Source organism: Leptonychotes weddellii, chromosome 8, assembly GCF_054177405.1.
Source record: "Leptonychotes weddellii isolate Sample4059 chromosome 8, ASM5417740v2, whole genome shotgun sequence".
NCBI lineage: Eukaryota > Metazoa > Chordata > Mammalia > Carnivora > Phocidae > Leptonychotes > Leptonychotes weddellii.
In genome coordinates, this window is record NC_138376.1 from 130290565 (window position 1) to 130306415 (window position 15851).

Sequence of the window (15851 nt, forward strand, 5' to 3'; positions counted from 1 at the left end):
GGGGGTCAGCACCTGCAGGGTCAGCCCCTGCGGGGTCAGCCCCTGGGGGTCAGCACCTGCGGGGTCAGCACCTGCGGGGTCAGCCCCTGGGGGTCAGCCCCTGCGGGGTCAGCACCTGCAGAGTCAGCCCCCGGGGGTCAGCACCTGGGGGTCCGGCGCCCCAGCCCTCACCTTGATGCAGTGGTACGTGGCGTTGGTTGCACAGACCAGGTTCTTGTTGGGCCAGCCGTCCAGGTCAGAGTCCTCCCCGCAGATGAGCCCGTCACCCGCGTAGCCCGTCTGGCACTCACACTTGTACATGGGGTCGCTGAAATGCCCCAGGTAGATGCATTCCGCGTGCCTGTGGCAGGTGTGGGTCTTGTCCTTGCACGGGTTTTCAGGCTCACACACCTGCGGGAAAAGGGCCACGTGGTGAGGACACACGGAGACTCCACCCCGCATGTGCAGGGTCTGAGGTGGGCGCTCGGGGACAAGCGCAGGGGTGCAGGGCCCCCCTCGGTGCTGCAGGGACAGCAGGTGCCGGGCAGGCACCCAGAGACTCGGAGCGATGCTCTCTGGGGGTGTTTCCCAGCGGCAAGACGTCTGAGCCCACAGGTGACCGTGGGCTGTCCTCGGGCTCCTTGCAGGAAAGCTCCGCTCCCCCCACCCCCCCGCTGGTCCTGTCGGGGTGGTGAACAGGCTCCCACAGCCCTCCGCCTGCCCCAGGGAGGCCGCCCGTTCTCCTCCACACCCCCTCTGCCCAGTGCCCTGGGCTCTTGCCGACGGATTTACAGCCTTTGCGCAGCACACATGGGCCCGGGCTGCTCACCTGCTTCTCGGTCCTGGCCGCCTCCAGGCCAACGCCGAAGGGCTGGGTCCCTTTGTAACGAGGGGGGCACGGCAGGCAGTGGAAGCCCGGGTTAGTGTTGACGCAGCGGTGGGCTTTGCTCGTGGCGAAGCAGACGTCCGTGACCACAGTGCACTGCGGGATGTGCAGGCGTGAGCCCCGCCCCCGTCTCCGCGGGCGCCCCTCCCCCGGGGCGGGCACCCACCTCGTCCAGGTCCTCACAGTGCATGCCGTTGCCCAGGAAGCCCACGGGGCAGGCGCCGCAGGACCAGGAGCCGTCGGGGAAGCTGCTGCACTGGGCCCCGGGAAAGCAGGGGTTGGACAAGCAGCCGTCTGCGTGGGAGGACGCAGGCGGTTAGCTGGGGCTCGCGATCCCCGAGCCATGTGCGGAAGGACGCCCCGAGGGGCTCAGCTGCAGGAAACTGAGCTCCTCAGGGAGGCCGGGGGCGCCCTGCAGAGTCACACCTCCAAGACTAGATCCTGGACGGTACAAACACGGAGGCTACACGGGCACGATGGCTGTCATCACGCCAACGCTCCCTCTGCACCGTGCGCGTCCCGTGTTCACATAGGAACGCTGACGAGCGCGGCGGCAGAGCGTCAGGGTCAGGGCGCGAGCCGATCTTTCTTTTCTGTCTTCCTACTCTTCCGCCCTTGGTTTTTCTGCTTGTATGCCTGCCCCCGCCCGCACACCCACCTATGGGGCAGCTCCTCTTATTGCACATCTGATGCTCCTTGACGTCCCCCACGCAGTCCTTGCCGCTGTGCTGCGGTGCGGGGCTGTTGCAGACGCGCGTCCGCTCCCGGATCCCGCCGGCACACGTGACGGTGCAGGCTGACCACGGGGACCAGGGGCTCCACCGGCCGTCGACTGCAAGCAGAGAGCACAGAGCGTCAGTGGGGAAGGCGACCTACGCGGGAAGAGCCGGGTGCCGCGGGGGCTCCACACAGGGCTGGAAACTCGGGAAGAGCGTGTGCCGAGGCCCTAAGCTCAGGGGTAGTGCAGACGGCGGATTTCGTTAGGGTGGTTTTCACCTCTGGGAAGAGAAATCACACGGGCGCTGGGAGTGGAAGCTGACGGCCGGCAGGGCCCTGCGGTGCAGGGGCGCCTAGTCAGGGAAGAGCTCCCGTTCATTTTAATGGACAGCTTAAAAGCGAGAGGAAGCTCCCTGCAGTCTCCTTTCCGAGGGCTGTCGTGCAGGGCATGAATGGGGCTTCTGGAAGGTCTCTGGGCACCTGCCCCCCGGTCTAGCTGCGCAGCAAGCCGTCCCCTGAGACCCACCGTTCCGGGCCATCCACAGGGCCCCCAGAAAAGAGCACGCGGAAACAGCTCCCACGGTTCTGGCTGATGTTCCCTTAATCGTGGATGAGCTCAGGCAAGGTCAGAGCCCGCAAGCGATCGGATTCACCCCAAAGCCCGCTTCCAGCAAGGAGCCAGCCAGAGTTCGGTGGCGCCTCGAGGGCTCCATCCCGGTCCCGATGCTGCCGGGCAGGGGTGGCCTGGTCCTGGAGCCCGGGTCCCCACTGTCTCGAGCGCCCGCTCCCGCCCTGCCTCACCCCACCTACTTGGACATGGGGCGCCCTGGCAGCCCTTCGTCTCGCGGCCACTCCCTTTGCAGTTCTTGCCCCCCATTTGGGGGACCGGCGAGTTACAGAGCCGGATGCGCGTGATGTTGCCGATGCCGCAGGTCACTGAGCAGGACGACCAAGGCGACCAGTGGCTCCAGCCCCCGTCCTGCCGGACTAGCACACGGACAAGGACAAGGATGTCAGGGCGGCCGCTGCCCCGGCGTTCGCTCACGCACAGCGGTGGGGGCGGGGAGCACTAGCAGGGGAAGGAGCCTCACCCCGCAGGAGCCCCCGGTCAAGCCTGAGGGGCCCCAGAAACGCAGCCTGTCCCCACAGGCCCCCAGACCCAAAGGCTGGCGACGCCGACCCCGCCCCCCGGCCCCACGCCCGACACTCACTGCGATTGTCACACTTGCCCAGGCTGCACGCCCGCGTCTGGATGGACGGCCCCAGGCAGGTGTTGCTGGTGACGTCACAGGACCGCCCTCTCTGCTGGGTGCCCAAGTCACAGCTGGTGGAGCACTCGGTCCACTCTGCCCAGGGGGACCAGCCCTCCTCGCTGTCCAGCGCTGCGGGCGAAGCACAGGCCTGTCAAGCCTCCGCCCAGGGTGGCCGTGGGACGGGCCGGCCCGGGAAGGGCCCGCGAGGCAGAAGCCGTGTGCTGGGGAAGGCGGGCGTGCGGAGTGCACCCTCCCCCGAGCCGGGCGCCCGGTGGGGCTCACCCCAGTGACCCGACGTCCACACCTGGGTCGGCGCTCAGGGCTGCCTTCCCGGGCGGGATGGAGGGGCACATGGGGATGCCCGCAGAGCACCACAGAGACCACGGGGTCCACCATCTGCGTGCTGAGCCCCACCCATCACCCGTGTCAGGGAAGGGGGCGGCCTACACATGTCTTAGGGTGGTTCACAGGAGAGAATCCAGAATCATGTCTACACGGGGCTTTATGGGACTTACTAAGATTTAGTTTGCTTCCATTTTAACCTCCACTGCTGAGTTACATATGATAAGGAAATGTTCCAATTTGCTTGAAATTACAGGTCACCAAACTTAGCCCCAAATAATTTAAATCGGGACCAGTTAAATGAAAAGGCAATTTCCTGCAAAGAAAGTCTTCCGAGTGAATTACAATCTGTAAGTAAGAGAAAGACAGTAACCTCCTGCGAGAGATCTGGCTGGTGAGTGCAAAACGCACTGCTTCCCCGCGGTTGTGCCTGGCGAGGATTAAACGTCCCAGAAAGCAGGAAACCAGACGAGAATAAGGCCACAGAGCCCGCTCTCCACAGCGTGGAGCGCCTCCCTCTAGTCAGACGTGGGCCCTGCCTCTCGGGGTCGTGTTGTCGTCTCTCGCCGCGCTCTAAGGCGTGTCAAGCACTCACACGGACACGGTCTACTTTAATATTGTCCGTTTTAACCATAAAACTAACCCCGTGTAGTGGGCAGATTGCAGCTCTCCTGCTCCCGAGTGCGAGGCCCCAGGCCGGTGGCGGGTCTGCAGGTAGAGCCTCAGGCTCAGAGCAGGAGAGCAGGCGGCGCCCCGAGCTCCGTGTGCACTTACAGCGCAAGCAGGACGGACAGCACTCTCCTTCCACAAAGGATGGGCTGGCGCAGGGGGCCGGGGGGCAGGTGATTTGGTGGCAAATGGTTTTAAATTTCTGCAGGCAGAGAAAGGGGTCCGTGTAACACTCCTTTAAAAGAACAAGCATTGGCGCGAGCGCTGCATGGGAAGGGCCAGGAGGATGGCTGTGTCCGTCCTGGCATCACAGACACGGGAAATAAAGGCGGGCCATCCACGCACCACGGGCAGGAGGGCCAGGTCTGTGCACACTGTGGACCCCGAGGCCGCCATCAGTGGAAACGGGGACCGCTGACCAAGGGGAAGAGGCTAAGGTACCTACCATCACCATGCGGGCAGTGACCTGCACCCCCCGGACTCCCCGGTGCCACCTGGAGTTACACACGCTGGCCGGCTCCACCCCGGCCGCCTTCCGCCCCCCGTGGGACAGTCATTCACCTCGTGGAGTTCGGTTTCCTTTGTGCAGAGCGGTGGGATTGGCTGGAGCCTTACTTACAGTCAACGCCGCCCGCACGGCCCCCACGCCGGGTCTGCTGAGGCAGCTGCACACGTTCTGCGGCTCGCCAGGGAAGACTGGGGGTGCGGCCACCCCGCGCAGGGCCCCCGAGAGGAGGAGCGTCCCCGCGCCTCACCTTGCAGGTGCACTTGGTGCAGCTGTCCACCACCCACGTCTCATTTTCCGCGAAGAACCGGCCGTCCTGCCAGCAAGCGGACATGTTCCTCGTCTTAGGCAGGCCACCGATGAGCTCCCAGAGGAACTGGTTATCGTTCGACTGGAAGGTTGAGGGGAATGTTTCAGCGTAGACGGATACAACGTACCCACTCACCATGCTCACAGACCAGAAAGAACGCGCCTCCTTGACTGCAGAGCGCCCGCGGTCTGGGCTAGAGCCGCCAGCCCTGCGGGAGGCTCTGCGTGGGCAACACAGCCGCCTGGTTGACGTGAAACCTCCCCCAAGCAGGGTCACGCGGCAGCGACCGTAGCCGGGCAGGCCTGCGGCCATCGCCTCACAGATGGTCGGGAGCTCGCGGTCGCTGCACACCTGCCCAGGGGGCTCCAGCCCTGGGGCCGACCGCACCTCGGGGCCCGGCGGCCGGCGGTGCTGGATGGGGAAGGGACCCTCCCGGCCAAGCGCCACTGAAAACGGACACCCAATTTGTGAATTCACACATTCTTCCAGAAATGACGGACCCGGTCTGAGAACGCAATGGCAAGGATGCGCACAGACCTAATTCTTGCTCTCTTGGGGCTACAGACTGGAAGAATGATCAGGTTTTGAACAAAATCAAGTAAGTGAAAGTGAAACACCCGACAGGTGTTTCTGCCGCTCCCCCCACTGATGCACTGTGGGCTCCCCCCACACGCAGGGGCTTCTGGGTGGGGTCACAGCCCCCTGAGAATCCCCAGCCTGTGACCTCGGCCTCGAGGCTGCAGACCAGCAGGGGAGGCATGGGTCCTCTCTTGCCCCAGAATGCACAGAAACACTCCGTCCATGAGGTCTCGGGGAGGTCACACGTGCCCCACCCCCGAATCCAAGCTCAGCAAACTTGTCCCAAAGCCCTTTTCATCTCCTCCTGCCTGGGTGGCTCCCGGGTCTGCGCAGCGAGGCCTCCAGCGCCCCCAGGGAAGACTCTCCCTTCGCGTGGCAAGAGTGCCCACAAGAGCAGGCCTCCTGCCTCCGAGTCCCAGCTTCCTGCCCCACGCAGGGTGGGCGTGGTTGGGACTCCTGCCCCCCTCCTGCCCCAGGGCCACATACACGCTGGAAGTTTCCAGAAGGCGCCCAGCCTTTGCCACGAGCCCCTGTAGCCGTGCACGTTGTCTCTACCACCCACAGAGTGGAAACTGAGCTGGCCCCACCCCATCCGGGGCCACGGTCGGAACGTGGCTCCGGGCCCTTTCCTGGGGGGCAGAGGGTGAGAACGGGCACCCCCCCCACCACTGAGCCGCTCTCCAGGCAGGAGGAGACCCCAGACCTGCAGACCCTCCAGACCGTCCCCCCTGCCGCCTGTCTCCCTTCTCGTGGGCGCCACGATGTTCCCGTCCCGAGCCAGCAGAGAGCACATCGCGGGGGCTGGCTCCCGTCACCCGAGTCTCTGCTTTCTCCCTGATACGCTGGGCGCCTGGCGGGTACCTCCTGCCCGTGTCCTTACGGCCCAGACCTCCACGGCCGGTCCTCGCCGCACCCAGACTTTCCACAAAAGCACCTCCTTCTCCCTCAGAAGTTGAATCTGCTGGGGACACGAGCGTCCCCTGCTTGAGAACCGTCCCGAGCATGTGGAGCCCGTGGGCCTCAGTGATTCAGAGTTCTCTGCCCCCCACCTGCCCATCTCCCTGCCCGGCAGCTCCGCCAAACGCCCCAGGAAGCGGCCGGCCCGCACCCACCACTTTCCGCAGGTTCTCGTGCAGCTCATTGACGATGACGTGCAGCCCCGACAGCTCGGTGATCATGGTGCCCAGCTCCTCACAGGAGTGCTCACACACCTCCGGCCTCCTGTGCGCACCTGGGTCCGCGTACTCGGGGGCCACCTGCGGGCTCAGGTGCAGAGTCTCTGTGGTCTCACTGATGGCATTGGCTTCAGCTGCGGGAAGCACAGGGACGGCGGTGAGCGCGGCCTGGCCACGCGGAGGTGGTGCCACGGAGAAGGCCGGGCCCACGCCATGTGGGCGCAAGGCCCACCCAAGAACAGCGAGTGACGGCACCGCGTCCATCACGGCCTTGCTGGTAAAACAGGACTCTGCCCACTTGGTGACACCTGCCAACAGCGCCTCGGACGGCCACCAGGCGGGCGGCAGTGATGCTCAGGAACAGGGCGGGAGCGGAAGCCCGGAGCCTGGCTACTGTCCACGCACATGGGGCGGACCTGCGCCTGCCAGGGACTCTGACGAGAGGAGGCGATCTCCTGTGACAGTCTCGTTCTTCCATCCCCACCGGATCTGCTTCCCACCACGTGTTCTCGGGAAATCCGCGGCCTCCCCCCAAGCTCCTCGCTTGCCCATTTTTCTATTCCAAACACCCTATACGTTGTCCACTTGCTCCGCATCAAGGCGGATTCAGCTGTCTTCACGCTAATCAGCGGCTTGTCAGACCTCACCAGCCCTCCCTCGCACTCACGTCCTCTCTCCGTCCACCCTGCGGCGTCCCCTGGAGGGAAGGGCAGATCCCTCAGACACTCAACCAGGGGATCCCCCTCGCTGCCCCTGTAAACTGCACAAACTCTGGGGTCCCTGCCATGGGACGGGCTAGGACACAAACTGGAAACGGACTTGGGCCAGTCCAGAGAGAGGGGCCGTCCCCCACGGAAGCCAGACCGGCCTAGACGTGGCCGTGCCCCCCACCGCGTGAGTGTCACGGGAGTAAGATGCCCTGCATCTCTCGGCGTCTCACTGCTGAGTTACACCTTGCAAACACGATCATTCTGCTGGGCCTCTCGCTGTTGAGGTTTTATTACTCGGTCATAAATCCTTGCCCCAATCACACTGACCTTGGGAGCTCCCCCACCTTGCTGGTTGGATGGGGCACATACCCCACAAACATAAACATACCACTCACTGCACACGGGTATCAGATTAAAAACAGTGAAGCACCCACGAATGTGCCCCACGGCCCACCACCGCCTGATTTCAGACAGACCCCAGAGCAGCTCCTCAGGACGGGACACCCTATAGTCACAGAGCCCGATCCCTCTGACGAGACGCATGGCAGGGTCGCCTGTGGGTAGACCTGGGACCCGGACTAGAGTCCCCTTCTCCTGCTATCGAGGGTGAAGGGTCTCCACACCCCACGGGGCTCAGCACCTGGAAGGGTGCTCAGCTTTCCCGTAAACACAGCACAGCCCCCTCGAGTCAGGGCACCCCGAGAACCACTCTGTTTTCTCTGAGTCTGTGGAACTTTCCCACGCGGTTAGTGTCAGATGTCCGTTTACTATCCTAGGTTTTTCTGAACTTTTTGCTTTTTAAAGACCACATTCCCCCCAAAAAAGGCAATGGCTTAAATCACAGGGACCAATAGCTGCCAAGTTAGCTGGGCTGGAGACGCAGGGGATGAGGTCTGAGCCCCAGCGGCTACTGCAAACAAGGAGCTTGTAACAGGGGCAAGCACTACCAAGCTCTCTCCACTCCACTGTCTGGCTAAAAATCACTCTCCGAATTCCTTTCCTGCCCTGTACTTCACTGACCCTCCATGGAAAATGTGCAGATGGATAGCTGCACAGCCTCTGAGGTGACCCCCGGCCGGCCGAGCGGCGATCCCAGCACCAGCAGGGCAGACACACGGGGTCCTGGCTCCTACACAGGCCAAGTGCCGCTCCCAGCTCGGGGAGTGTGGGTCACAGAGCCACCGTTGAGCATTAGACATCACATCCTCCACACTCTCCACACATTGATCGTAAGAGAACGATTTATGTGTCAGACTGTGCAGTTGACACAAAGAAGGGTCTCAATGACAATAACCCACAGGAACCTGAGCTAGGAGACCCGGTGGGTGTCCAGCCCACGGGTAGTCACACCCAGCAGCCGTGGACCCCGGAGCCCCAGCTTCTTTACTGAAAAACAAACGAGCCCATCCCAGAGGCATTTTGAAGATGCACTGACATTGAGTTTAAAGAGCCCAGCAGACTGGGCTTCATAAAGTAAATGCTCAAGAACATGTTGTCAAATTACAGCCCGAGGCAAATGCAAAAGGCAATGAACACACGACGTGAGATTATCTGTCAATGGTTCCAACAGTGTAGATGTTTTCATCAATGGGCTTGTCAACGGCTGTGAGGAGCGTGAGAAAACCCCCATGAACCTCGTGGGGCAAATATCTGTGGTGTTAGCTTATAGAGATGGTCTTCACACATTAATAGACTGGAAAATTTGCATGTATTCCTGTTAAAATGCAGGGATTGGCTTTTTGGCTTGTAAAATGGATTATTTTGGATTATTAAAATATATTCAAAATTAATCGTTCAAGCAGTTTATCATTTGCAGATGTCAGCATGTCTAAGTTGACCAGCAAACTCACTCAAAGACAATAATGGCACTTTATTAGAATACCTTTTCTTAAATCCCCACTAGCAACCCCCATGTACACACACCCATGCACACACACAGAGACACACACTCACACATGTACACACATGTATATACACAGATACACACAGACTCATGCACACTCACACATACACACACAACGCACACACATCATAGTAGAAATCCATCCAAGACAAGAAAGGAAACATGAAATATGTTATCCAAAGCACACCTACCTCCCTGACTTTGCTGACAACCTTTCTTGCTCAGAACATCTTCCGCTGAATTTTCAAACACTAAGTAGACATTCTGCAGCAAACCCTGGAAATACACATGAGGAGAGAAATAGAGCAGTGGACAAACATCAAATGTTTGAGGCTGAGCCAAGTGACATTTTGAAAATATAAGATGTGATCTTTAAATAGCAAGAGCATTTCCTTCCGTGCTTTTACGCTTGCAGGCTTGAGCTCTCTTTATCATGGGTTATCCCGCGTCCGTTACTGCTGAAGCTTTGCTCTCAGCGCGGCATAGACCCGGGATCTTACATAGGAAGACAGGGGGGTGGCCCCAAGACACGTGTGCTAATTCTGTCTTCCGAACACGTCCGGTCGGGTGCTCTGGGCTGTGCCTCCTCGGCAGGGGACTCGGCTGACTCCTGGTTTCTGGCTAACGGTCTCAGAAGTGCCCGTGGTCTAATCACAGACGTGGTCGCTCAAAGGGGAGAGTGCCTTCCACCCCGTGAGCAGTCAGCAGCTCATTCGGCAGGGCCCACAGGACCTTCCTGACGGCCACCAGAGCCTCGTTCAACGACCGGTGAGGACTCTAGCCTTCTACTCAAAGAACTGAATTTAAAGACACACTGATTTCCAAAGAAGGCAGGTCTGGAGGAGAGCAATGCCCTGATGCCCCTGTGGTTCTAAACGCTTGTGGCTGTAGAAAGATCTTCCAAAAACTACTTCAACATGAATGTATTTTAAGATGAACATGGAGCTATCCCCTCATAAATCAACAGCCCTTTTCCTAAAAAGCGTGACTGTTAATCTGCTTCCCCAGCATCTCAGTGCTAAACGGGGAGCGGGCAGTGGGTTCCACATACGGAGCCTGGGATTGCCAGACATTGATGCCTTGGTCATCAAATCTGTCTTCAGTCTGGAAACCAGTGACCGTTCGCACAGGTAAGAAAGCACACCTGGGACAACGTGCTCTGCTTATCTATGGCTGAGGCAGGCGTGCACACACACCTGGGCATATGTATGTGTGTACTGATGTGCACACACGCGGATGCATACGGTATACACACGTGTGTGGTTGTGTGTGCGAGTGTGTACATGCGTGTGCATATGCACATGTGACGTTTCTGTGTGCCTGTCTCTGCGCATTCGCACAGGGAGGCGTGTGTCTCCCAGGCTGGGCCTGACCTGTTCCAGCAGACAGGCCCTTGCTGGTCCGCTCCCAGCTCCCATTCCCCTGCCTCACGCGTCTGCCGTGACCCTGCTGTACGTACCCTGAAGTGACTTTCTCGCGAAGAGCCCTTGGCCACATACATCCTGCTCTTTTCTGTCTGGAGCTGCTCATAGAAAGGCTCATCCAGCGTGAAGCTGTCAATCAGGTCACAGCCCACGTACAAGCTGTAGGTCTCCCCGGTCACCTGCACGGTGACGTTCTTCCACTGGGAGTCAGCCAGGCCCACGTCCTCCAGGGAGATGACGTGCTGAGTGCCGTCTATCCAGTAGGTAAGGTCCAGCGTGTCTGCTGGGCCATTGGAGACAATTTCGAATTGCCTCTGGGAGGTGCCGGGGCCCTCCAGAGCCAGGAGCGTGCCCCGGGACTTGGGGTCCTGCTTCAGGCTGGCCAAGAGAAAGAACCCCTCCTTTTGCTGCATGATCTTGGTGATCCTGCTGAGGTAATCTGCGTTCACCGGCGGAATGTAGTCAAAGCGGACGAAGCGATAGGCAGGCACACTGGGGTCAGGCCCCCGGAACTGCTTGGCCCCAATGGTCTTCCTGTTTATGTTGCTGATGCTGAAAAGGTTGAAGGCCGTGTCCTCGTCCTGGCCACTGGCTGCCGGCGCAGACAGAACAGGGAGGTTACCAGCAGGCAGGGCGAGCGGGAACCCAGGGGGGGATTTTTACATGCAGGGAGCAAACCGTGATTTCATGTGCGACTGAGTCCGTGTGGCCTGGGGTGTCCCCGGGCTCCCCTCCCTTTCTATCAGGGTGCTAATGGCAGCTTTCACGTAAAACCATTATCCTCTCTCTCCGGGCTGCTTCCCAAAGGGGGGCCCCCGAGACAGCTGCTGGTCACAGATCTTGCTTCCATCCTTGACTGTGCAGGGAGCGTGCACCAGAAGGTAAACCGAGCACATTGTCTAGATTAGCTGGCATTCTCCACAGCCAGATTTTATCGGGGGAGGAAGCACTGCCCCAAGGTGGGTTCCGCACACCTTCCAGAATCCGTCTCCTGCTCTCCCACCCAGATCCGAACCTTAGGTGGGGCCCTGTCTCTACCATTTGATCGCCCAGAAAACAAGCCTGCAAAGGAAATGGGCCTCGGTCCTTGCTATGGATGCATTACATGTTGCTTTCCTATAAAGATCATGTGACTTACGCACGTTATATTGTATCTCTTTATTTTGCAGAAGTATATTCTGCTAGACTTACTGACTCGCTCTGAGATTCTGAGACAGTGGTGGGTCTCAACTCTGCAAATCAATGGTTTTAAGTCACCATCTGAACGACTGGAAAGAAAAGTGATCGGACTGTCCCAAAATATAACAGTTTAAATAATTGAAAATAATTTACTGAACAGAAATTTTAAATGAAGCATAGCTTTCCATCTACTACGTGGCAAGTTCAAACATTATATTCACAGTGTTGCTGATCCAAGTGTGAATTCTACCACCTTTAATAGAGCCATTTGGCAATACATCAAAAATCCTTAAAATAATTCAAAACTTTGACTCAGCAATTTTACTGTTGGAACTTTTTCTAAGGATATAAACACAAATACTAGTAGAGATTTATTCACAACTGGATTCCTGGTGGCATCATTTATACTCATGATAATGAAGTAATGATGTAGATGGAGATTGGTCTAAAAATTATCAGGGTTATCTTTTGATGGAACATTATACAGTCCTTAAAGACCATGTTGTATGAAAATAAACACATGGGAAAATATTTATGATATATTTTCAAGTAGGGAAAAAGTGGGAATAAAAGAGTTCTGAAGCACCAACCACCTGCAGTCTTACAAATGCAGCATGGGAAAAAAAAAGGCTAAATGTGCACAGCAAATGTTGTGTCTCTAGGTGAAAGAGTATTTTTCTCTAATACCTAGATTTTCCAAAAATAAGTAATTTTTTATTATGTGGACTCAAAAGTAAGTAAATATTTATTGAAAAGAAAGTTCTGGATGTTCTAAGGAATGGCAGTCACGTTACCTGCTGGGGTCCGATAGCCCCAACAACCAGAGACGCTGTCCACACTCACCTTGCATGCCGGACGAGGCCCAGAGGGCGAGCAGCACCAGCGTCCAGAGCATCCTGCCGTCCACCGCCGAACCCTACGGAGGAATCAGACCCCTGTTACACAGGTACACACAGCAGCAACTTTCCGTGTTGGCTGGAATTTTCACTCACATGAACTGTTTGTGCATCACAGTCAAAAACAAGTGGATTTGTGGGAAGTAAATGCTAGATAAGAAATTAGCTTTTCAAAGGGGGCTCTCCTGACTGTAGCTAGTTTTTATTGGAGTAGCATGTGTTGACAAAGCACTGTGCTAATCACGATCTCAGTATTCACATTATTTGATCCGCATAATGACCTAGGAGGCAAATACTGTTATTACCATCCCATTTTACAGATGGGTAAATGAAGAACCAGAAGAGTTAAGTGCTTGCCCAGAGCAACGCTGCTGGTGTGAAGTGCAGCCAAGACTTAAACCCAGGAAGCATGAATTTAGGAAAGTATCAGCATTATTTAGAAAATCATCTACGAAGACATCTTTGAGTGAATAGCCAAGAAAACAAAAGTTGTGCATGACTTAAATAGAATAAATATTAACTGTGTGCAGGAGAAGTAAATTTAATTGGTGTATCATAACCACAAAAAAACATAGCATTCTACTGAGCAATCACTTTTACTCAGCTCTTCTGTTTTCCTGCAGGCCTGTTTTTCCATTCTTGAGGATTTTCAGTTGGCGTGGTTCAGACCAGCAGACGCTGGGCCAGAACTCAGGAGAGCTGGACAGAAGCCCGCTCCGCTCTTAACCCCTGCTCCGCTTTGGTGCTCTAGCACCAGCCTCGCGTGCCGGCACATGGGACACAGAGGTCCCTCCCAGCAGTAGGCTGCTTCGGGCTCTGGATCCAAGCCAGCGCTGAGACCCCAGCCCCTCCCCTCGGAGGAGAGCAAAGCTCCTGAGCAGCTCAGCGCTGAAGGAAGCCAAGCAGCACCTCTCCAGAAGGATCTGGTGAACTAGAAGCAGCCGTGCTCCTGGGAGGGAGGAGTGTGCCCCAGGAGCAGGGGCGGCTGTGCAGGCCCCTCGGGCCCCTCTGGAGTCTGGACTCCGCGGCATGCAACCTCTCCACAGACACGTCCGCGGGCCTGGTTGTTTTCCAGCCGCGCATTGCGAGGAGGCGGGCCACAGCGGGCTCCAGGCCGTGCCACCGACGCGGGCCTACTCAACCTCCCACCTCAGCTTCGTCACCTGCCGAATGAAGAACGGTCGTTTGAAGCGTCCACTGACAGGGTCACGGGGAGAACTGAGCTAAGTGAGTCCGTACTGTAAAAGGTGGGCGCAGCATGGCGGACGCAGGCGTTTGCTGAACGCCCTGCACGGCTGTCCCCTGGACCACTCTCTCCGTGACTTTCCAGCACAGTAGGGATGCCGTTATCCAGCTGCTCGAAGGGCTGAGGTCCCGAGGAAGCGCTCTAGAGAACTCAGAAGGACACCCGGCACTCAGTGAGCACCCGTAAGTGGTCTCAGTGTCAACAGTGGTGAGTGCATCCGGAATGCCCCCCGTGTCCCCTCGACCAGATGCGTGCTGTCCATCTCCTGCAGACACGGGGTGACGGCTGGCTCTGGCAAAGGTGGGCTCCCTCCAAAATGCACTTTTTCGAGGTCTGGAGGCCCAGCCTCCTGAGTGTCGACTTAACCAGAGTAACTCGAACTCTGTTACTAACAAAACCAAACCTCTGGTCCCCAAAAGAAGAGTGTCACCGGGTGTCGGCACTCTGGCCAAATGAGTGAGGGGATCACATCTGGTCTCACGGAGTCATGGCAGGACCAGGATTGGCCGGGACAGTCGCCCCACTTACTACATGCTGTGTCCCAGACAACACGCAGTACAGACACACAGACGCATGCTGTCCTCACCGGGCACTTGACTTCCACACACTCTCCGCGTGTTTACGGCTCTATTTTTTCCAAAGAAAGACTTTCAAAGACTTTCTGCAGCAGAATGCAATTACAACACATAAAGATCTTTTACAATTCTTTTATATCAGCAATCAAAGCAGCAATAACTTTCCTAAGTGAACTCTAGTTCCGTCTGGCAGGAGGGACAAGATCGCGTAGGAGCCCCCCCGCCCTGAGCCCCCCGCCCGGCCACACGGAAGCCTCCTGCAGGGACTCCCGGGCCGGACCTTCCTGTGCAGACTGGTCCCCACTTGCAACCACAGCTGGATTCCAGGGTCCTCACCCACTTGGTCCATTATCCATTGATAACACTCAGAGACACTTCTGAGCTATTAGTGATGTTTAGAGTCGGAGCCTCTATAATCTCTCTGATCGTGTTTTCACTCTCTCAGGAGGATTTTTCTGGAACGCCTCCCACATGGTGCCCCGTCCACGACAAACGCTACTGTGGGAGCTTCTTACCCTGTAGCTGAAAACACGAGCCTGTGCCCAGGCTTGCAGGCAGGTACACGCGTGAGCGTCTCGAGGACTGCCAGACAGGACGACCGCCAAGGAAGCTCCCCGCACGAGCCCTGCAGACAGAACGCTTCCCCGGGAGTGGCTCACGTCAGCTCTGCTCGCAGCGGGGAGACGGGGTCTCAGACGAGCCCCACCTCACGTTATCAATCTATGTGGCACTTTCTCCTTCTCCCTTCTCAGAAACCAAAACAGCTGTTTCCGAAAATTAAAGTACAATGCAATGACTTTTGAATAGTTGTATAAAGTTCTTACCTGGCACGTGAAGCAGCTGAGGCGAGGGCTGAGGCGGTGCTGGGGGCCGGGTCCAGAGGACCAGGTCTGCGGCGTGCAGGAGGCTCAGCCGTCCCTGCAGACGAGCTGGGGTCGGCACCTCACTGGCCGCCCGGCAGCAGCGGCTGCTTTATATGCTCTGCTCTCCTGGGTGGTGCTGTCAGTCAGACACGGGAGGAAGCACGTTTAATTCATCCTTCGAAGGAGTGACATAATCCCCCTCCGCTCTGCGCACCTGGCACACGGTGTTGGTACCGCCCCGCTCCGGCCGGCCCTCCAGCTGGGGACGGCAGAGGAGGAGCCTCGCAAGAGGGGGAGCAAGCACTCACTTTCCCTGTCTTCTCTCAGGAAATAAAATGCTATAAATACAACCAGCAAGATTGTCTGGAACTCCCCTTTTTGCGGAAGAGAAAATCGCAAGTTCCAGGGTTTTGAATAAGTTTCACATCAGCCAGACTGAGAAGGTCTTTCTAAACCAGATGAGTCACAATCATTAAGATGCAGAGCAATCTGCTGGTGGGAGGAGTCGATGTATGGATGAGCCTATTATATGGCTGAACTCATTTATCATGTGCAAAATAAATATTTGACTTAAGAAGAAGTCGGAAACTTTTATTTCTGCAGTTAGATGACTGAGAAAGAGGAGAGGGAGGATTTATTT

The 15851-nt window shown here is 57.4% G+C and overlaps 1 protein-coding gene across 1 annotated transcript in view; it reads right to left on the bottom strand.

Annotated features, from left to right (window-relative positions):
• Positions 1 to 15631, bottom strand: part of THBS2 (thrombospondin 2) — a 26566-nt gene extending 10935 nt beyond the window's left edge. The window contains exons 1-13 of the mRNA XM_081829329.1: positions 15173 to 15631; positions 12475 to 12547; positions 10488 to 11044; positions 9220 to 9304; positions 6353 to 6549; positions 4602 to 4742; positions 3952 to 4048; positions 2794 to 2964; positions 2393 to 2569; positions 1524 to 1697; positions 1032 to 1159; positions 809 to 961; positions 172 to 390 (exon numbers count right to left, since the gene is read on the bottom strand). Of these exons, the coding sequence (XP_081685455.1) occupies positions 172 to 390; positions 809 to 961; positions 1032 to 1159; positions 1524 to 1697; positions 2393 to 2569; positions 2794 to 2964; positions 3952 to 4048; positions 4602 to 4742; positions 6353 to 6549; positions 9220 to 9304; positions 10488 to 11044; positions 12475 to 12526 (2151 nt within the window). The 5' untranslated portion in view covers positions 12527 to 12547; positions 15173 to 15631. The remainder of the gene's footprint in view (positions 1 to 171; positions 391 to 808; positions 962 to 1031; positions 1160 to 1523; positions 1698 to 2392; positions 2570 to 2793; positions 2965 to 3951; positions 4049 to 4601; positions 4743 to 6352; positions 6550 to 9219; positions 9305 to 10487; positions 11045 to 12474; positions 12548 to 15172) is intronic.
• Positions 15632 to 15851: the final 220 nt, after the last annotated feature.